This window comes from Myripristis murdjan, chromosome 22, assembly GCF_902150065.1.
Source record: "Myripristis murdjan chromosome 22, fMyrMur1.1, whole genome shotgun sequence".
NCBI lineage: Eukaryota > Metazoa > Chordata > Actinopteri > Holocentriformes > Holocentridae > Myripristis > Myripristis murdjan.
The window spans coordinates 19,869,425-19,892,363 of NC_044001.1; the positions used below are offsets into that span (position 1 = coordinate 19,869,425).

Consider the following 22,939-nt stretch of genomic DNA (forward strand, 5'->3'; position numbering starts at 1 on the left):
CAAAGGATCCTCCATTTCCTGTGGTGACAGGCTTGGCTGCATGTGCACTGTTTTGCTTTTGAGCTGCTTGGACAAATAGTTGAGCTCCCGTTCATTTTTCCTCTCGAAGAAAAGCTTGTTAGGCTTTACTCCACTGCGGAGTGCAGCTGACATAATCCTACACTGCACTTCAATTCTCCATCACAGCCTACAGGACTTATTTCCATATCAACACCCACTGTACTGTAACGGTGCTATTGCATCAGACTCTTCAAACTATTAGCTAACTTGCCACCAAAGTCAAACAGGAGCATTATCACTAGTGAAACAACGGGCTGTTACTTTAAAAAGGTGACTCTGTGAGTACATGAATCAAGGATCTTTGACCTGTTTTTCAGTGCAGTGAGCAGGCCACTGAGTATCAAGGAGAAACAAGGCCACTGTGCATAAGGTCACAAGCCCAAAGTGCTGTGGCTTCAAGGACAGAAGGCTGCCATGGCGAGTGCCTTGGGAGAGATAATTAAAAGAGTAGCAGGCAGGAGATGTCCCACTTGTAATGCTGGGAGGGAGCGTTTCCAATGTAACAGCCCTGCAGAGAGCTCAATTCAAATTAATCAGACAGGACTCCAGCATGGAGGCAGATTTACAGGGACAACACTTGGCTTCCACAGAGGCCTCATCTGCTCTGACCCTCAGTCCAAGGTGAAACTTCATGTGCTGTTGATGCGTTGTACCTTTCTGTCTCCAGTGCTGGGGAAGCTACTTTGAGAGCAGCGTTGAACTAAAGCAAAGCGAACCTCAAGAGAAATACACTTAACCAAAGCTGCTTTGATAAAGTAGTCCAGACTACTTTATAAAAATCCTCAACTCAACTATGAAATTATTATAACAATTCATACAGAATTAAGTCACATGCCAGAGAAAAATGCATTTGGGTTTACTGCAAAAAGCTCACCTGTTTACTTCATCACTCTGCCTGCAGACTATATTGCTAATGGGTGACACACAGTAAAAAAAAAAAAAAAGAAAGAAAGAAAAAGAAAAAAGAAAAAGAAAAAAGAAATGATTTTGTTTTTTGATGCATTGCCCATCATTCAGACAGTTGCCTTCCAGAAATTGGAGTCCAGGGATGACAGTTTGCACCAAGCAGAATTACTTAGCACAGGTAAGTTCAGAAATAGCACACAACAATTTAAAAGATAGCAATGACTACTACTTGACATTTCAAAATTCAAACTGTTTTACAATTTTTTTTTTTTTTTTTTTTTTTTTTGCCACAGCAATCCAACTTCCTGGAAAAAACCCCTGAAACGTACACCTGTCTAAAGTGAGTCTCATCTGGATTTTGCATTGGGTGGGGGGAGTTAAGGGTGGTAATATTTTTCTTGTATGTGAAACACATCAAATCTAGATTTTGAAAAATTTTAGTTGTACAATTTTCACAACTACAATGGTCAAGAAAGATAAATCAACTTACGAATGTTAAAAAACTGTAATTACCGACACCAAAAATAGCAAGAGGAGCTAACTGCTAAATTGAACTACCAGCAAGCTACAGCAAAGTGTAATTAAACCACTTGTTTAATTAAAGTGAAGCCACTCCCAAACACTTCCTTTGTCACTGCAGCAGCATTGTTTTTCTGTAATGATCGGCGCTCTCCAGAGATCTGATTCTCACACGTCGACGGTGGTGACCTGAGCCGCAGGTGCATCGGACAGAAAGAGGTGAGGCAGAGAGGGAGGGAGAGCGTGAGACTTTGTGACAGTGCAACAAAACAATGCCAGTCATGACAGAGATTCTGCTGCCAGAACAGAAGAGACACGGTCGGAAATGCGGAAAACCTTTATTGATGTTCTGTATGCCTCCTTCCAATTGTTTTACAATTAGTTCTGTTGCACACAGGAGCTTTCCTGAACAATAAAAAGCTGCAAACACACCTCGATACACAACAAACACGCGCACACACACACACACACACACACACACACACACACACACACACACACACACACACACTCGCTCACTCACTCATACACACTTGTTCCTTCCCAGATTCCTACAGTGTATGAGAACATGGAGGACAGTGGTGGACACCCAGGGGAGCAACACAATCACTTGTCATATTTATCATGAAGCACGGTGATGATGCAGACGTCTAATAACCCTTGAACCAGCAAATTAATTACTGAAACACACCAACAACAATAATTACTGTGTGCTGAAAATGAACAGGGGAGGAGCTTCCCAACAGCAGCACGGCTGAGGCCTATTCCACTCTGTATTCCAGATTAGAACTTCACTGATTGAATCCCAGAAGGATTAAGAAACACTTTAAAGCAAATCAGTAAATCACGTGAACTGATGAACTATTTAATTTTTCAAACAAAAGAGCATTTCCTATATCATGTCATTCCTTATATAAAATAAGGCCATAGTTCAAAAGAACACTAAATTTTGGGTGTTGACAGCTGGAATGGCCTCAGCCCCTCTGACTGGTTCTTTCTTTCTTAACTGCAGATTATGGGACCTGGCAGAGGATGTCCACTATGTTCTCTACTTACAATTACAGCTCTGTATGTTATGAGGCTCTACTTGTTACCAAACTCGATACCAAAGTGAGATAACATAAAATAGTAATAAATAAAAAAGAAATCCATTAATTTTACAGAAAAAAACAGTCACTAATGCACATAAACATTGTCTCAAAAGTGATTTAGCTTTGCAGAATTAAACTAGTTAACATTCACTTGTCCAAATGGAGAGGCAAATAAATAAAATCAGCAATAATGATGCACTGTGCAAACTCTGTTAGTACAGTACATGTACACTATCTTATAATAAACCATGAAATAAAGAGGTACATCTTCAGTATTGAATAACCTAATATGCAAGGCACAGCAACTGACTAAATTCTCAAAGAGGAAGCCTTTAAAACGTATTAGTTGTCACTCACTAATATAAAACAGGACATGACATTTCCGGTGGGAATTACAGCTGAATCCCAATGTCTGGACTGTGGACTGATGTATTTCCAATTTCTCAGCAGTCCAAAATGGGTCAAGGGTCTGAATTAAGAAAAAACGTTCAAGACCATTCCACCCTACTAAACCAGGAATATTTAAGTTGGCTGTGCAAATGCAGCATCAGCAATTCAGCATCTGGGTTGTATTAGAAAAAAAAAAGTATGAGTGATGAATGCAAAGAGAATGTCAAACCATGTAATTAATAAATCCTCAAGCTCCAAAAAATAAAAATAAATGGCCTGCACAGGTTTATACTCCAAGTGTTACTCCATTAGAGCGTCATGAGTAATCATTTTCTTCCAAAATTTTGACAAATCACATTAGTCATACACAAATTCATGTATTTTATGCTTTGAACTGTGAATGAGGCCCTTGTAAACTTTCTTGAAAAGAATCTTAATTTTAAACTACACAGGTTTTATGGAGCAAAATAACTGCGTGTTCAAGGGCAGGCTTGATTTTTAAGTCTACTGTTTTATTGATCACTTAACAAGAATTTTTTTTAGGACATCCAAAATGCTTCTCATGCCAGTAATGTATGTTTGGAGAAAATGCCATCAGCCTGCTGTGAGCTGGTGACAATCCTAATGCCTCTTAAAATCAAGTTTTATTGCTGATAACTTACCAAAACCTGGTTGTACCCCACTGACTTTCAATAGCATCCCATTCTTTCCAAAACAATAACATTTTAGTCAGTAATAATGTTTTGGAAGCTTATAGCCGTGTTCAGTGGCCACTAAGAAAGGACTTTCTGAGTCTTTAATGTGCTTTTTAGTAATGCACTTTGAATGCTGATTCATGAAAGGCCATTGACTAAATGATGCTGGAAGCAGTTGATAAATAATATCTTTTTACACAATTTTGAGTGTAGTTACACCAACTCTAGGTTTATAACTATGAGCATGTAATGCAAATTACATTTCAGTATTCAAAATATCCCTAAGGCAGAATCAGCCACAAGATAATTTGACTGTGGCTGAAGTTTATTGTCAAGGGCTGCCACGTAAGTTGATTCGCTAGCCTCCTGATATGTACCTTGAAATCTTCATACAGATGTAAACAGAGACAGACATTCAGTGAGCTTGCAATTAAACAGCATGCTAACATACTGAATAATGTGCCAATACTCATAATTTTAATACTCATAAAGTGCTTGGACGCAAAGGATTTGAGCAAGGAAAATGCTCAGAAAAACACTTCTCACCATCCCTACGTGAACTCTTAAATACTCGAAAAAACAAAGTGTTCTGACTTTGCTAAGGAATAACTGTGTTCGACAAGTGGGACACAGCACGGCACAATTAAAACACAGCTTCATGTGTCAGCCATTAACGGAGTATCTCAAATGAGCTACTGGAAGCAAATGCAGTATCAAACTACAGAAAGGCAGAGATCTATCTCACTGTGTTTTGGTTTCAGTATTTCTCACGCATGATGTCCATCTTCAACACGTCCTTCAGACAATCTTTCCATTCTCTCTTGCCTGCAAAACAGAGCATTTTTATTGTTAATGCAGTGATTTTCTTTTGCACCGTCCACATATGTACAGCAGCTACATGCAATTTCTCATTCTCTGGACACCGCGGAAGCTGGGCCCCCAGTTTCTCTATATGCATGATCTAAGTGGGCGGTAATGCATTATCAGGCTGGTCCAGCGGCATATGAGATGAAAAGGCATTCTCTCATGAGACTATTTCTACTCCACTTCATCACTGCTAACAGGCCTCACAGAGGTGGTGAATATGCTCACACCAAAATTGGGTATAACACAGCTGCGATGCAGAAATATGACATTTTATTTTGCCTCCATCCGTCAATGTACCCCTCCATCGATTTACCCATCCCTATTCCTCTTTCTCGTACTGACCTTGTCGCTGCTGGTGCTGTTTACTGGATGTGTTTCTCCTGACTCCAGGCTCAGGACAGAGAGATTGGAGTCTATTAGCTCCTCTATGAAGGAAAACCAACATTAGTTCAGTGTCAAACCATCCGGATGCTGTGCCTGACTGCTCTGCCAAGCCAGTCTGGGCCACCAACGCTATAGCATACCTGTGTTTGTGTTGCTGATATTGCACTTGGCAATCTCTCCATGCTGGACAGAGTCCTCCTGTGGAGAGGCACTGGCCTTTTCAACAGGGGGAGAGCTGGGAATAGTGGGGGGTACGGTGTCTTTTTTAGTACATGCAGTTTCAGAAGCAGTAAGAGCTTCGGGGACCTGCTGCTGCTGGGCAACAGGAGCAGATGGTTCCCCCTGGTCTTCAGTACTGCAATTATCCTCCTTGGCACTTTCGAGATGCTCCTGCTCTTCATGTTTGAGTTTGCTGGGTGGGGAAGCTTTTAATGAGCTCTGTCCTCTGGATTCTGCGCAGGCAGAGTCCTGAGCGCCTGTGCTTGCGCTGTGCCTTGCCCCCTGGATCAGTTCCTCTGAGAAGCGCACTTTCTTTTCTGAAGCTCGAGGGGACGAGGCCTCTGCCTTCCCTTGTGTGCGAGCGTCCTCTCCCGGGTTTGCAGCTGGCACGAGACCCGTGGATCTGCTGCTTGTTTCTACACCCACAGAGTCACAGCTGCTGACCGCTTCATCAGACTTATTCGGCGTGTCAGGGATTTCTGACGTCTCCGTTTTTGGGTCATGATGTTTGTGATCTTCCACCTCGGCGTCGGTCAAGGCATCAAGTTGCTCCAAGAATTCTTCCAATGTTGTCTCAGAGGTCTATAGGTGATAAAAAATTAAAGTGTATGAGCTTTTATACACACAGGCATCATTATTACTCATAGCAACACAGTCTGGACCTCTCACCTGTAAGTGTGCCGCCTCTTCCTCATTCGCACCCCATCTGAAAATTGAAAAGATTATCAAAAAGCATTTGATGACACAGCAGTAAGGGAACTGCAAATGGTAGATTGTTTCAGATGGTTTCAGATGGCAACAGAATCAACTGATTGTTTGACATCTACAACATGTAAGATATGAGATATAAGATAAGGTCAAAGTAAACTACACGGAAAAGTGAGCTACTGCACAATCAGGCAAGAAGGAGAAGGTTCAGGAGGAGGAGGGAAGAGACGGGCAGCTGTAGGTACTGCATCTCACAGGCCTGAGTATTCAGTCACAGCCGTTGCAGTCTTACTGGCCTGTGGGCTGCCTCCTTTCACACGTGGATCTACAGCCATCTGACAGCAGCAGAGTCTAACAACAAGGATGTGTCTGGACAGAGGTGAGTACTCTCTTACACTGTCCCCTGGCCCCTTACCAACCTCTATTACTAGCCAGGACATGGAGATGGAAGGCCATCTGGCACTTCATGTCTCTGCGGTGAAAGGCAAAATTGCTTAATTTACAGGTCTGTGGTCTCGTGGGTTTTTGAGATTATGAGCAACGCTTGGGTGAGACACCCTGAAAGTCTCCTCACCACCTTAACTGACTCCACAAGAAATCCACACAGTAGCTGCTTTCAAAGGAGAAAAGCTGGAGAATAATGCATGCAGTGAGATGTGAATGAGGCCTTCTGGGTTATTTAGTCAGCTGCCGCAACTTCTAAATCAAGTCTCATGACATCTGGGGGAATTTGTAAATTGGGGCCCAGCGCAGGAAAACAAACTGCCTTCCCACATCCATTTTAAGCATTTCATTAGTTACAGAAAGCTGTTTCATAACAGTTAATTGACACAGTGGCAAGAGACATTGGGCAATCTGAGGATTGAATCAACTTAATTTGTTTGACATGCCACTATGTCAGGCTGCTGTGTGTCTCATGGTGAGCGTATCTTACCTCCTCGCCCTGCCAGTCAGACGGTCCTTGCCCTTAGCCTTACTGCTCACGACTGGCACATTTTTAGCCCCCTTCTCTTTGCCTCGTATGTCATGACCTAGGGGTGAAAAATACTAAATAAAGGCATGTATCTACAATTTATAGACGTCTTTCCACCTCTGTGGAAGTGATGCCCTGAGGGCACTGAAACGAAGGCTGACAACAGTAAAGCAAGACTGTGCAGATACCTCGTGAGTCAGCATTCGACCTGGGGTGCCCTCTTCTTGCATTTCGTCCACCTGGAAATCAAAGAATATGTGAATGAATGACCAAGTTTTCCACCAACATCCATCATTTTCTAATGTTTTGATGTGCAAAGGCTCCATGGTTTATCTCAGACTGTGTGAATGTCTCACCTCTGCTGGAAGGGCCTCGGTCTCTCTCTGCAAGGGATTTGTCTGAAAACCTGAAAGCAGAAGTTCATTTTACACAGAAACACAAAACACAGGCTACCACACAACCAGTGTTTTCCATAAATGGCCAGACAGACGATGGATTTGTGTTTACGATAAACAATGCAAATTCTGTGGATACTTCCCCATTGTTTAAGGAAAGTCCATGCAGTACAGTGACAATTCATCATCTCAGTGTTTGCATAGGTTACGTAATAATATACACCCATTAGGATACCATTAAAAAGACCCTCCTGACATTTCAGCAACATCATTGCCGGACCATAATTTGAAATTATGAAGAACAACTGAGCAGTTTTGTTGTTTGACTCACACTTTTCCATTGAAAACATCTGAATTGTTGAATCAAAAAGACATTTCCTCTTCTATTCTGAGCCCAGGGCCTTGTTTAAGCCTTGCCAAATAAGGTAACGCATTCCATCCCTTGCTAAAAATAGCTGCTCTTCCCCTTGTCTCTTTACATTTTGTTGCTTCCTTTAAACAGCACATTAATTTACTCTGCTGCTTGGTCACTCTGGGCACTACAGCTGGGCTTGTTTAAAATCTAACAAACACCAAAAAATGGGGGATATTTTTAACTCCAGATACTTTGGAGTGCTATTGTATAGTTTGGATAGCAGGCTTTCAGAACATCAAGTATGCTGAACATGTTTATGGCTCATTTTAAAATTAGACTAAGCCATGTTCTCGACCCAATAGATGGGTTTATATTTGGCTCCCCAGGTCTAACTTATATCATCTTCCATGTATGAAGACTCAACAACTGCTATCTCTAGTGTAATATTGCAACTCTTTGAATGCAGACTGAATTCTACGAAACATTACTTTTTTTTTTTACTCTAAAATATACTCCTTTGATGATCTAAGTCCTTAATTTAATTTGCAATGCTACTATGTTCACAATACCTTGTGACTTGATCAGATTTAGTCTTGCCATCATGAGGTACAGCATGGAGATACCTGATCTAATGGATTGTTCTACTCAATAATCTAATTGGAAACAGTGAAGCCACAGCTTGTGTGCGGGGTCAGCTTGCCTCCTTATCTGTGTGAGTAAATGTGAAGAAAACCATTCAGAGATACTTGAGAAGTGAAAGGACAGAAGGGGTAAGAAGTACAGTCTTATATTTATAAACCCTCGAACGTACTGACAGTGGAGCACGTGCTCAGCTGATGACGCTGGTCACTTGGCAGATGACATTAGACCTCAGTTGGGATTGCTGGCAGCATGCCCAAACTGAATTGCATGAGGTTAGAAGTCATTTTTATTTGGTGATAAAACTTTAAGCTGAAGGAGATGGTACCTGAGATGCTGGCTTACAATCAGCACATCACCAGACTGAATCCCTGAACTGGGTGGGACAACAAAGGTATTAAATCCCCCAACAGCTCAGTGGCCAAAGCCAAGAATGAGTATAAATGTGAGGCAGGGCATTGCCTCACATTTATAAAAAGTGGACTTGTTATTACAAGCCCACAGAACTTGATTGTAAATTCTAGTGGAGAGCCCAAGGTTTCAATAGATACCAAATATGTCCCACTAAATTACAGGGAAATTGATATAAAATGATGCACAAGGCATCCATTTATTTTTCTATTTGATGTAATGGTGCAGCCATCAAACAACGGCATCTTGAGTTTGAATTTTTAACTCTGTATAAGCGTGACATAGCTTCAATGAGGCACTGCAATCAACAGATACAGAATGGATGTGACGCTGTTGAAGAACATAGATTTTTTTCTCTAAGTATGAAGCTACTTAAGAGGAAATTTAAAGAAAATCAGGGGTTTAAGGATAAAAAACAGAGAAATAAGCAAAAAGTGAGTTTTCAAAGACTCAATGAAACTGATGAAATACAACGTGACAAAGCTTGAAAAACAGCAGGCAGAGCAGCTTGGGGATGATGAGTGGTAAACTGTCTTACATGTTCTCCGTCTTGTCCATGTCCCATGCTCGCCTCCACTGGCCCTTGGCATTCTTGTGTCTTGCCACCCGCTCCCTGTCAATCTGCTCCCGCTCCCGCTTCCAGCGCAGATACTCTTCCTGCTCCTCTATCGATGTAGGAATGGTAAGGTCAGTGCCCGCCTGCTGACTCTCAAACTCCTGAGAAGACACAAAACAGCCGAGTGCTTATTAATGCATAAGACCTGCCATTGGCTTCTTTAATATAGATATGATAAAGCACACCTAAAAAAGTCACTAAACTCATAACCACTAAATACCATAACCACTTCTGTCACATTGTATTATATTTGAAGCATCACTCTATACACTAATGGGAGCAATGGTGACAATTGACCCAGCAATACACTCATGTTAACCACGGGTGGTCTGAACAAATAACAGCTTCTCATGTCTACACAAATTAATTAATAGCAATGTGAGCAATAAGAAGAGCAGCAGGGGGTTGAGTCAGACAGAAACTGATTCATAAATGAAGGAGAACAAATAAGGATATTGGATTAGCTCTCATATTCATGCTATTTTCATGTCTTCATGTATTCTTACATTACAGTGCATTACAGTAATCATGTATCATTGCCTCTGGATGTCAGTTCGTTACCGTCACCCTGTTTGGTTACATAAACCACCGGTTGGTCTACCACAATGACTGTAAGGCAACAAAATCTCTATTCTTTGAGGAGATACTCGAGGAAAAGTGCAGCATACATTAAATGCAATTAAATCCTTTTTCTCTTTTCCTTCACCCTGTTTATGGATGATTGTGATAAAGCTGAACGAATTGCCTGCCTAATACTGAGGGGAATTCAGATGCATGCTCTTTAACACATCAAAGAGGACAGAGGCTGTGTGTTCTCATTACAAAGTGTGAATCAGAGCTACAAACACCACTGTGCTCCGAGGGAAATCACCTGAAAGACCAGCAGACTCTAAGAGAAATTGCGTGTCGGTACTCAGTGTCTCTATGTGGAAAGGGGGCAGCGTGTTGATTTTTGGAGAGACCTGACAACGGTGCAGCTCTGAGCAAAAGGGAGAACAAATCTATATGCTGCTTCATGTATCCTTTCTCCCAGAAGTTGTAAAAACAAGGCTTAAAGAAACAGAAAGAGCAAGCATGAATGCAAAAGAGAAAGAGAGAGAGAGCAGAGAGACTGTGAGAGACTAAGCTAGCTTTTCCTCACAGGTGTGGGCCAATCAGAGCCAGGTAAACATGTTGCCTTCCTGCAGGCAGTATTGGAGAACTCAGAGACATCCCTCTGTTTTCCGTCTCCTCTCTCCTCCCTCTCCTCTGGCCCTGGAGAACGCCAAAGCCACCAGGGATGGCACCGCTCACATGTTCCAACAGGCCGTCTCAGGCTGCCACCCCAGTCAACCTGCTAATTAGCGCTTTTCAATTTGTCACCTCCACAGGGCCTTGCAGGGATGTAATCTGGGGCCGAGGCAGGACGGGACATATAGGTGGCATAATATCCGCCAATGTCCATACAACAATTCAACAGTATACTAAAGAGATGTGGTTTTCAAAGTGGAGTCTGGGGACCTCCGGGTGTCCTTGAGGGGCTCACAGGTAGGTCCTCAGCTAGATGAGGAATAGTTTCTTTCAGTGTCATTTGATTTAGTAGAACTTATTACAATTAATTAAAAACAAATGTATTAGTGCTTTTTCAATATTCTGTTTTAATCTTGCCACACTGAATTGTCAGTTTTCAAACTCCTAAATCTTTTATTATTTAACACAAACCAAAATATATTTTCATATCAAGGTCCTTAGGGCAAAATCACCTCAAATGGGGGTTAATGAAAGTCAACACTGGGATTCCAGAAAATCAGAAGGTTTGAAAATCTCGGGATAAGAAATTCAATGACAGTGTCTTTACTCTGGGTTGCTGAGCCGTTACTAGTCGTGCACTGGAAGCTGCTTCAGCCAGCCCAGAAAACGACAGAAGGAGTTTGTATTTGTTAACCAAAGCAGTTGACAAAGCCCAGGGCCGCCTGACCTTCCAGTGCTTATGCAACACTTCAAAAACACTAAGATTGCACAGTGCAACCTTCAGCACACACAGCCTGGGCTGCAAAGCAGGCAAGGTAACGCAGAGAGGCATGAACAGCATCAGTTGTCATGGGGCTTATTCTGCGGGCCTTTGAAGCCCGTCCTTCCTGCCTCTGCAGTCGGCCTGTTTATTGTACGCCTGATCTGTTAGACAGCTCTGAGCTGCTCCGGCTAAACCTTCAGTGGCAGTGGTAACACGCGTGCCGGCGGGAGGCAGATGGGGACAAACGCATGAAAGGGGGCGCACATGGCAGAACACTGTGCCTGTATGTACATGTGTACATCTTCTCTGTGTGTTTGCATGCTCACATACCACTGTTTCACATGAAAACCCCCAGAACTTTGTGATTTCTAGTTTTTACTTCAATGGAAAAATTACAAGATTTTGGTAAATTCTACTACCCCTTCCAAAACACTTTTAAGTGAATGAAAGCAAACACTTCCAAAATCTGTTGGCTAAGCCGATAATGCATGGCAGCCAAGTCAAAAAATAAAACAGTTGTCTTAAATCTTGAAAATTTAACATTTTGGAGATAATGACATAATGTTATTACAATATACATATGTGATACCGTCTGACCCATTTTACCAATTTGATTGGTCAATATTTATGAAAAAGCATCATTATCAGGTTTTAATAGCTGATGTGTACGGTGGCCGTGAAGTGCAAATCATAAGGACAATTGGGAAAACACAACAACAAATCACAAAACATTACAGCAAATAACAAAACACAACAACATTGGAGAGGATTCAGGGAAGATTTGTAGATACAATCTGCAAGAAAATAAAGAATGACACAGTGGAAACTGAGTGGAAAATGACTCAGTTTAGTTTCACATATCTTTGCTTTGTTTTAGATAAAGACATTTTTTGGGGAGGAATGCCTTGAAAAGTTAATACTGTGTATGAATCATTTTTATACCGAACATATTCTGATCAAGAATGACCACTTTGGGTGAAAAGCATTGAATAAATATAGACCCGGTTGTGTCCTTAAATTGGTTGTGATTTTTGAATATGGTAAATAATGCAAGAGCTGTATAAAATTTTGAGTTTTATTAATATAGATCCTTATGAGTTAGCAGCTCATAGCTAATAAAAAGACGCTGGATGGCATCGGTGGCGGCTATCAGAAGGAAATCGGTAACATTGGAAAAAAGTCCTGAGTTGATGGAAAGTCTGCTCTCTACATTTTCAGTCAGGTGAGTTTTCTCGTGTCGAGCTAGTAACTGGCTGGATGATGTTGTTGGCGTATAAAAATCTCATATATATATGTCGCTTTAGATAAAAGCGTCTGCCAAATGTGAATTGTAGTTGTAATTGTAATGTACACTGGTTGTGCATCGAACCAGGAATTTGTAACCTGGTCACAAACTGTGACCTAAAAATGTTAAGACTACTTAATTTTCTCTGCTCTGCAAGGGCATTTATTAATTCTTTTGCCACAAAGAGTGTCCCTTGCAGCTGTGCTGTTGCAGCTCTCCGGCTTGGGAATTTGCAGAACTTGCACCCATCCACAAAACTGTTCACACACTTCCAATGATTTATAATTTCTGAACTGACGCAAAGTGTATGCACTTAATCCAAACACTAGGTAGTTCACAATGTCAGGACATGTGAGCAGTGTTAGTTCACTGGTCTGTAATTCAGTCCTGAGCTGCTAACTCATAAAGATCTATCTCAATCATCACCCACAGTTTCTCTATATATCTTTGTTTTCATGCTGAAATGTCAACTCTTTTTCTTGATATGAAAGTGACAGGTGCTAGGTAACGGATATTAACAAAATGATGATGTCCCTTGGAAGCGGATGCATCCCAGCATGACGTCATCTTTGCATTCTATACTTCAGCAACAATCCTGCTCAATAGGCACCTTCCTTTTTCTGGTTTGAGTTAATGTTGATGTGTTTCCCCGATTTGTGACGGTGGTTTCTGTTTTACCGTTGTGATTTTGGATTTGTTGTGGTGTTTTCTGATTTGTCATTGTGTTTTCTCTTTTGTTAGGAAATGTTTCCTCTTCTGTTCAGTTCTTTTTGATTGTGACCAAATGTTCTCTGTAACATCTTTCCATCTCTGCATTTGCAATAATCCTATCTATTTTATTTATTTATTTATTTTTTTGATATTCAAAGATACACTGGGGAAAATGTATATAGGGTTAACTGAAGTGAGGACCGTTTAGACTCAGCTGACAAAAGACATGGAATAGGCATGAAATTTGATGGCTGAGTCTACATGGTTTGACCGACTCAGTGATCGATTACATGCTTATTTTATGGTTGTTGTCAGTTGAGTCTAAATGGTCCTCACTTCAATCAGTTGTGCATAGTGCACCTTTAAGTGACCCGCTGATAAAGAAAAACTCATTTTGCACTCTGCATGTTTGAGACTCAAAATATTGTGAGCTATATTAGTAATAATTTCCTCTATCCAAGTATTGTATCATATTGATATCCAAAAAGCACACATTATGTATCTGTGTGTGCGTGTGTGTGTGTGTTACTACTCATGGCCTCCTCATACCTGGTCATGCTCTGAAGGCCTGTGGTGCTCCTCAGTTTGTTTCTGCGCTTGTCTGACCTCTTCCTGTGACAGAGGAGAGACGAGAAAGACGGGAAGATTCACACAACTGCAGCAAGAGTGACACAGCATCTGTTTATCAACCAATTAAACATGGCCTCTTCTTGCCCATCACTGCTGCCATAAACAGCAGCAGCAAACCAAGTGAGGACACCAACTCGTGCATCAAGAAGACATTGCAAGGCCAATGCTGCCCCCAAGTGGACACATGTGGTAATGGTCAGATCTGGGTGTTTGTTAAGTCTGCTCTGTAATGGGGTCAGCAAAGTGGACTGCAATTTCCAGCAGAAGATGGTGTAAGTGGATTTATTCAGTGGTTTGGAAAATGACAGTCTCTTCTCATTCCATACGAAGCATTGTGTGAATTTTATATCTGGCGGTCCAATGTTTTATGTGTATTTCTGACCTCAAAGTTGTGCTCTGGTGAACACAGCGGATGAGTCATGTTGCCATTAGGAGCAGAATTTTCCCGAGCAACAGGAAAAGATGCTAGAAATGAGGCAGAGCGATTTAGTTCACCCACAGACAACGACACCCCCATACACCCACACACACAAACACACACACACACACACACACACACACACACACACACACACACACACACACACACCCCTCTGGCTAACCCATTCCTTCTTCCCTTCCTTCTCCTCTCCTATGTCTCACACTGCTCCTTCCTCTCCCTCCATCTCTGACCCTTCCCTGGCACCATGCCACGCCAGTTCCTTTAGCAGCATAATGAGCCTATTCACAGTAAAAAGGCAGTCGAATGTTAATTAGATCAAATCAGCCCTTTCAGGATGGTGGGAATGGGGAAACAATGTGGCGGAGGAGAGGAGACTCCTCCAGGCTTGGGGAGGGGAAAATGAGACTGGAAACAGACACTGGCCAGCCAGGACTCTCTCTCTCTCTCTCTCTCTTGTTTCCCTGTTTCCCCGCCCTCTCCCTTTCCTTTCTCCTCTTTCCTTCTATGACAGTCTAGTTGTGAGGTACTACAACTTCCAGGCATCACACTCTGCCTGGGACCGTGCCAAATACACACACCCCTCTCCTGGAGTCATCGTCAATTTCCACAGTATCCAGGAAAACACTCTCTGTTTTTCACTGTCTCAGGGAAAAACCATGATAACATGAATCTTTTCTATACAAATCTTTTCCATGCAAACCCCTGTCTGCCAGCTTTCAGTTGCCAAAGAGACACATGACATTTTCAGCTCCCTGAGTTTTTTAGCGTTTGCCTGCTGCTGTCGGCTAATTAGCCGCACACCACGTTGACTGACGCTGGTTCAGTAAACAGCGGCCATGTGGAAACCAGGTCTCTGCGATTCACAGATGACTGGTGCACTGGAGCGCTGGCCTCTGTTCAAGTGCTGATTCAGTCCACATGATAAATAAAGGGGACTGACCGAATGCAGGCAGGCCAGAAATAAAGACAAGGGAACAGCATGTTCAGCTCGGAGATTTAGTGCACATTAACCCGGATGGGCCAGTGAGCAGCATTCAATACGTCAGCCAATACACACACATTCACACACCTAGAATAGGCTTCTGTTCAATACCCCCCACCCTGGTTTCTAGACCCCTCCTGCTACCAGGATATGGCTGTGTCTGTGTTTACAGTAGGCGAGGATCAGCTGTCTGCGCTGTGCATCAGCTTGTTGATTGGCTGACTTGTGCATGTGTGTGTATATGTGTTACGCATGTGTGTGTGCCTGTCAGGCTACAGGGAGAGCCAGAGCAGCTGTTCCAGAGTCTCTGCATACCCAGGGGGCCTTAAGTCAGTGACAGTGTGGCATTTCACAGACCAGCCGGGGGTACCACATTTGTGTAGATGTGTCTCTGCTTATCTGTGTTAAATACAAGATCTCCTTTTTCAAAGAACCTCCCAATGGATTGTGTTACTAAAATAACAATAATATTATTGATACAAACAAAGAGGTAGAGCGATGATGAACTCATCGAAATGAGATCTATCCCAGCAGTTATCTGGCTTTCATGGCCTGAGAGGGATATTATGAACTTTACAGGATGTTCCACATAACCAAATGCATTTATACCCAGACGCTAACTCATATTTCACTCACTAAAATACAACAAAAGCTCTTAAGGAGGAGCCAAACAACACAAACAAGCAGAATGGGATTACATTACGAAGACATACATAACATATGACAACACACAGCTTAAAACCTCTTTAGCTGTACTGGTGGATTCCTAATTACAAATGCAAACATATCAAATATGTCCCGCTGAATTATAGGGAAACATGTACAAAAGGATGAAACAATGGCAGCTTGGGTTTGAATATTTCACTCAATATAAGCATGATGTAGCTTCAATGAAGCATTTCAACCGGCAGATATAGATTATATATGTGACACTGTTGTATGATATGAAATTTTTTTTTTCTCTAACTTTGAATCTACTTAAGGAGAAAATTTAGGGAAAATCAGACTTCAACGAGTTAATAATCGCCTTCTGCAGACTCTGTTCCCAGCCCCACCCCACCAGTCAATCACAGCCCCAAAGTCCACCTCCCGTCCCGAGGCTATTGTTCTCCATCACAAAGGGGTGTGGCCGGCCCACATGTCTGACATCTATGTAAAATACTCTGGAGCAGCGTGAGAGAACAGACACAGCGGGGAAGAGAGAGCCGAAACACACAAGAGAGCGAGCGTGCCTGCTCTTAAATGCTGGAGCTTATGAGCAGAGTGTGATTCAAACCTGTGCTGCTGTGTCTCTCTTGGTCATGTGAGTTGGCTGCTTGCCTCTCCCTGCTGACTCCACACGCCTCGCCTGTCCATCATCAGTCGAATTCTTAAAATCCACAGGGCCCGGCCTCCGCTCTGTCTTCTCACTCACCACCCTTTTACCCTGGAAAGACAATTATTTACATCAGTACACCTCTCACAAAAATGTGTGCAGCAGTATGCTGTAATATATCTAAATTAAAAATGTCAATGTCTCCTTAGTGACCAGGTAATGTCATTATGACATGGTAATGTCTGGAAATTGCAATATGTTTTTTCGCAAGCATGATTTTGCACTTTGAATGGGATCAATGTTTTTTTTTTGTTTTGTTTTGTTTTTTTGTTTTTTTTGTATATGTATATTAACCAGTCCTACTCTTTTTTTGTATTGTTACTGTCTTACAATGAGCAGAAGGTCAGCCACAGACAGTTTTCATCCCTGGGGGGATGCAGCAGCAGTCAACTCGCCTTATCTTTTAAGTGAACTAAACCAAAGAATATCTGTTAAGAAGCAATCAGCAAAAAATCTGATAAGAACATTTTCTTCAGTGTCAACATGTTTTTTTCTCTCTGTGCATTTACTTTTTCATGGAGCACTAATACTGTGATTCTGGTAGGCCTGCTTTATTCAAAATTGTATTCATAATGCTATGACATGTTAGAGATGCACCGGGCCAAAGTAATAAAACATCCTGATCCCCTGTGCTGTTATATATCTTTACATAACTGCTAATAATGATGGTGTAATATGCCAACTGATAATAAAATTGCAATTTTTATTACTTAATCAACAATAACAAGCATAGGTAGACATTATGTAGACTTTGATTTCTCACAAAATGTTTTCTAAAAGGGACAGACAGTCTCCCATAGTTGTATAATAATAATCATATGAATTATGTTTAATTCACTAGTCTCTGTTATTTTGGCTGTGGTCTGATTCATCTCAGCTGCACTCAGTTTGGATGTTTAATTCATTGCTGGCTTTCATCTTCCATCCAGCTGTACCTGTTGGTCTGAATCAGAAATGACAGCCAGATTGTGCTTTTCGGTCATTTCTGTTAATCATGATATTTGCTACCAAAAAAATACACAGTGTGGGTTCACACTTTCCAGATGTTCATGTTATTTGACATGCTATTCGATATCACATGATCCAAGTTATTTTTGTAGCTGTTGTTGTTTTTTTTTTTTTTTACCTTTTTTCCAGCCATGGTGACTGTTAGCTGTTTCCGGCGGCCTCGGCCCAGGCCCAGCTGAGGGCCGTCTCCCCCATCAGGCCCTACGTCCTGCTGAACCTTCCCACTGGACGAACCTCCACTGCTCAGCTTGGTCACCACCACACGAGTGTCCTGCTCCATCCCAAAACAAAAGACATGCTTTAAAACATTTAGCTCAAGTCTCCATCAGAAAATCTTCCATCACCTATTGCATTTATTGTACAAACTGAAGTCTTGTTGTAGATACTCACACTAGTGGACTTGCTGATAGTGATGGTAAGGTCATCAGCTTTGCCCTTGCGGCTCTGCAGTGCCATTCCTTCCTCCTCTGCCCTCTTCCTGTCTTCCTCCACCTCCTAAATGCAACCCAACAAAACTGGTGACTTCAAGAAGCCTGTAAGAGCCCGAGGCTCCCACAGAAAAGAAATGTGCCCCATACCTGGTATCTCTTCATGAGCGCTTCATTCTTCCTGCGAAGGGCCTCGATCTTCTTGTCCAGCTCCACGTCCCTCTCATGATCCCTCTTGGGCATCATGTCACTGGGGGTCTGGAAGGGGAACACAAATCAGCTGAACCAGCGATCAGCATGGCAATCAGTACAATAACATGTAACCTTCACATCTGTAAAATGGGTGTGCTTTCTTTCTTGTTGCTATACCCTCAGATTTTGGGCTGGTGCTTACCAGACACAGAATTAATAAAGACAAATAAAAATAACATCTAACTTTAAATTTAGGCCCCTTTTGAATACAGGAACTTGCTTACAAACGGACAATTGGAAGAATCACAAAAAACATGTCCCTCTCTTTCTATAGAGTGTAATAACACACAACATTAGTGTGCCCTGACACCCACAGATGGAGAGCTCATCATGAAGCTCAGTTGCACAGTGAGAATGCATATGCACAGCATCCTAAACATCCCGATGAGGTCAGCAGGGCGAGCCTCTTCACACGACATGAGGCCCCTTACTGAAACCCTCCACATGCTCTCATGGCACTGTAACTAGGTGTTCACACTTACTTTTAAGAAAACATGTCTTCAAACTGCAGTCACTATGAGGAGGATCTGTTGTAAGGCTGCTGACTTGAATATTGCTCTAACTTCCAGATGGCTGTAGTGTGCGCACTGCACTAAGAGGCAGCAGCTCGAAAAGACGAGTCCATGTACTGGAATAATGCTCACATTGGTGGGGTCAAACAGGGTCATGTGTTTTTATCATGTATCAAGTATATTTTTAACTTGTTAATTCATAAACCAAATCAAATCATGCACAGGAAGAATATATATTGCTTACATACAAATCTGCATACATATTACATATATCAGAGTTTAAAAACACTATCAAAAACACTTTCAATACTACTTTCAAAAAACATTTTCATCATTATTCATAATCACCATCATAATCCCCTTGTAGGAGAGGTTTGACATGCCATTCATCTTTTTTCATTAAGATTATTTTTTGCATTTGTATTTTTGCTTTCTAATGGTAAAAGTAGTGACAGGATGATATGAACCCATGCCACTGAAGTATGGACTAATCTTGATATGTAATACGTGTTATACAAGGTGAGCTAGTAGGACATTCATCATTCTAAAAAAAATCAACAACACAGTGCCAGCCACTTCCAAACAAAAAAATGTATAACAAGGTAGCATAACATAATATGCTTTAGTGATTATAACACGGTACCAAGTAGAGCAACTCCAAGAAAAAATCTCTACAGAAATCTTGCAATCTGGCACTGCATTACATTTATCTAGTCCCTAAGGTGGGCGGTGGCGTTTTTCCTTTAAACGGTCACAGAGTGGGCTAAAGGGCGCATGTCTTACAAGTCTGGGGAATGAGGAAGATCTCTGCACCAGGAGGGTTAGGCGAGTACAGCTGCCTTCTTTAAAGTACAAGGTTGCCAGAGGCCTAGGTCAGGTTCATGCCATGTCATACCACGAAGGAACAAGATCACAGAGGGTCAAAAGTGCATAAGTCAACAGATCGCAGCGTGGCATTTTGGTGACTCTCATCTTACGCACTCTGCACTAACCATTGTCAAGATACTCTGCTTTCTTGGAAGACGGCTGGCATTGCAGCAAAGACCCTATGGCATGCTTTCCTTATATAAACTAGTAAACATAAAATTCAAGCCTGAGTGCTGGCAGTTCCTATGCAAACATATGGTTTCAAACTCAAATGCCCTAAGACAGTGACATAATGCCAAGAAACACTCCTGTCTCCACTTACACTCAGCACTATGAGTGGAGAATATGTCAACTCATTACATTATGTGCACACCGCAGTAACAGCAATCAAGGAACCTGGACTGATAGATGTAACCCAGTTCACAAACAACAGGGTAACCCTCGGCTCAGTGACAGTCAAAAAAGGGAGGTCTCCACTCAGCCGGTTGAAACAAAACAAATGTTTCTCACTTTATATTGACACTAACACCCTCTGTTGTGATTCTCAGTTGAAGAGAGGTGAAAATAATTCATAGTAAAACGAAAAAGCTGCCACTACAAGCACGCTGCGGCCATTACTTTTACTAGGCTGCACCAATTCTAGTCAGGGCCTTTGTAGTACCACTGGGACGAAAGCCTAATTCTCCGCTGATTTGATAGTATCCCATTCCCCTTTTTGTGTATACACTGCATTAATGGGTCAGGCCTTCCTGACAGGCAAGAGACAGGAAGCAGGAGTGCCAAACAGTTAGTGAGTCAGTCATCCCCCACTGTTGCCCCAGTGATGACAAAAAGAGAGTCCTTGCTGCTCCATGTGATATTCCTAGCACAGAACGATGACTCATGGCTAGCAAGCACACAGAGACCATCACACTGGGCTGCAGGAGATTCTTCCATGCATTTCCATCCCCGCCACTATTACCGCCTGCAAAGAATGGCTGCCACTTTCCTGCTGCAGGAACATTAGATTTTGTTGGGCAGTTTGACCACATTAGACTTATCATTTTAAATGAATATCACCAAACACTTAAGCACAAACAACTGTGAGGTGAACTAAAATGTGATGGAAGAGCTGTTTGATTACATGTGGTCAGACAGCCGTCGCTACAATCCTGGGGTGAGAAAAAACAAAGAATCCGCACCCAGAATACAACTGCTTCTAAGAAAGCATGTTTCAAGACGTGCAAAAACACAGTCAGTAGCCTATAGGAGAAAAGTTGGGACTCACTCACAGCGGCAGCAGGGTGGGAAGTGGCTCGCTGTCTCACAGCTTCTGGTTGTCAGGGAATCCAAACACAACAGAGCGTGAGGACATACCACCAAGAATAGGAGCGAGGCAGAGACACGCTGCCGAAATCTCAGTAAGGCCAATGACGAAGCCTGAAGACCGCCGGCCTCCACTAGCCAGCGAAGCCCACTGCTAGCTCAGTGTGGGGAAAAACGGTGTGGGAATGGTACCCCTCGGGGTTTGGTTGGGTAACTCTCTTCGTTTGTGTGTGTGCGGCTCTCTAATTGTGAGGCAGGGAGGCAGGTCCTCACGTAAACACGCACACACATACACACACAATCACAAAACACAGAGAAAGAGAAGCTGTTGGTCTGCCAGCGGACGGCACCCATGCCCGGACAGGCAGGCAGGCAGGGGGGTGGGGGGCCTGCGGACTGAAAGCTGCCAAGCCTTTATCCCTGCCCAGCGCTCCTGCCACCTACTGCAGGGGAGAAAGCCAGCAGGGAGGCGAACAGACGCAACGGCTGACTGAGACGCTGCATTTAGCCACAGCTAAATCTCTGGCAGCAGCGAGAGGACAGAGCAGAGGAGGGAACCTAACACCAGACAGGCAAGAGCGCAAGGAAGAGTATGGAGGCTAGAGCGGGATGAGAAGAGAAGAGAGGGAAGGAGAGAAGGCACTCACGGGTCTTTCCATGTCAGTGGTGAAAGCTAGGCTGGGTCCAAGCACTAGGCAGCCGAGGCGGCGGAGAGGGCTGCCTGGAGTCGACGATCATGCCTTGATTACAATGAGCCAAGTTGGGCAAGCAGCCAAGACGTCTAACAAATGCACAGAGCTCCCCTGTTAACGGATTTCGCAGCACCCACCCGCTTGTCCTCTCTCTCTCTCGCTCCCTCTCTCTCCCTCTCTCCCCAACCCTCCCACCCCTCGGCACACATGCTCTCTCTCTCTCTCTCTTTCTGTCTCACTCTGAAGAGCACTTGCTCTTTCCCCTCCTCACTTGTTCCCTGCTAAAAGCTGGTTAGTTAAAGAATGTCTTCCATACATTCACTCATATTCACCCAACAAATTTACAAAATCTTTTCCCTCTTTACATTTCTGAAAAGCTTTCACCTCTCACATTCTGGCAAAGTCTCTTTCTCATTTGAGCAAGTCACCACAGAACAACCTGTCACTATACATTTCCAGACATCACAAATGAGATGCATGGTTTGTTTGGTCCCAATCCCACTGTCGTTTCAACAGCTGCGTTGTCTGCGAGCTCCTAATTACATTTTCACAGGACTATACGTGGATCCTAAAAGGGGAGGGGGGGTTGCCTGCTGGAATTCCCACAATTCTTTATGCAAGCCGTATTGCCTGTAAGTTTAGGAGCTAATGACATGCAGCAAGCAGTCAATCTGGCAGACAAGAATGCCACAGGCTGCAGCAGGCTGAGGGCTGCAGCAGCAGTGAAGTCAGTCACTTGAGACTCGATGTCAGTGCTCTGCAATTTCCCAAGCGTTATGGAAACAGACACATCATTGATAGTCGCCAGTCTGAACTAAAACATTCCAGGTTTTATACACACTAAAGACCATACAGCATTTCTAGCGGATTAAACATGCTAACAAGCAAAAACCCTTTACATTTGTTTTTTACCCTACAAGAAGTTTACATGCTTTAGGATTACCTTGAGAAATCCCTAGAGAAACTGTTCCACAGGCTGCTGGCATGTCAGTGCCTTGTGAAGCTGTGCATTAGACATCATGTTAAACTCAACTCGGGGTTTCAACCTTGTGAGTAGGTTTATAGCAAAACAACAATCAGAGATTGTGTAAGCTTTGACTGTTGTTTGTTGTTGAGTTGAATACAAAGTAGCTGAGGCTGTCTAGTGCACAGCTACTATCAAGGGGGGAAGGGCACTGAAATATTTTGACTAAAAGCTTTAGAAAAAGTACTTGTGCATAGTTCTGTTT

At 42.7% G+C, this 22,939-nt stretch overlaps 1 protein-coding gene across 1 annotated transcript; it reads right to left on the reverse strand.

Moving 5' to 3' along the window:
• Positions 1-1,844: 1,844 nt before the first annotated feature.
• Positions 1,845-21,832, reverse strand: ccdc9b (coiled-coil domain containing 9B). The gene is made up of 14 exons (XM_030045302.1): positions 21,666-21,832; positions 18,233-18,340; positions 18,045-18,149; positions 17,773-17,925; positions 16,548-16,697; positions 13,767-13,829; positions 9,151-9,329; positions 7,169-7,218; positions 7,001-7,051; positions 6,774-6,870; positions 5,801-5,837; positions 5,053-5,713; positions 4,871-4,953; positions 1,845-4,486 (listed from the first exon to the last, which is right to left on the reverse strand). The coding sequence occupies exons 1-14, from the start codon at positions 21,675-21,677 to the stop codon at positions 4,460-4,462; spliced, it is 1,776 nt and encodes a 591-aa protein (XP_029901162.1). The 5' UTR covers positions 21,678-21,832; the 3' UTR covers positions 1,845-4,459.
• Between the last annotated feature and the right edge of the window lie 1,107 nt (positions 21,833-22,939).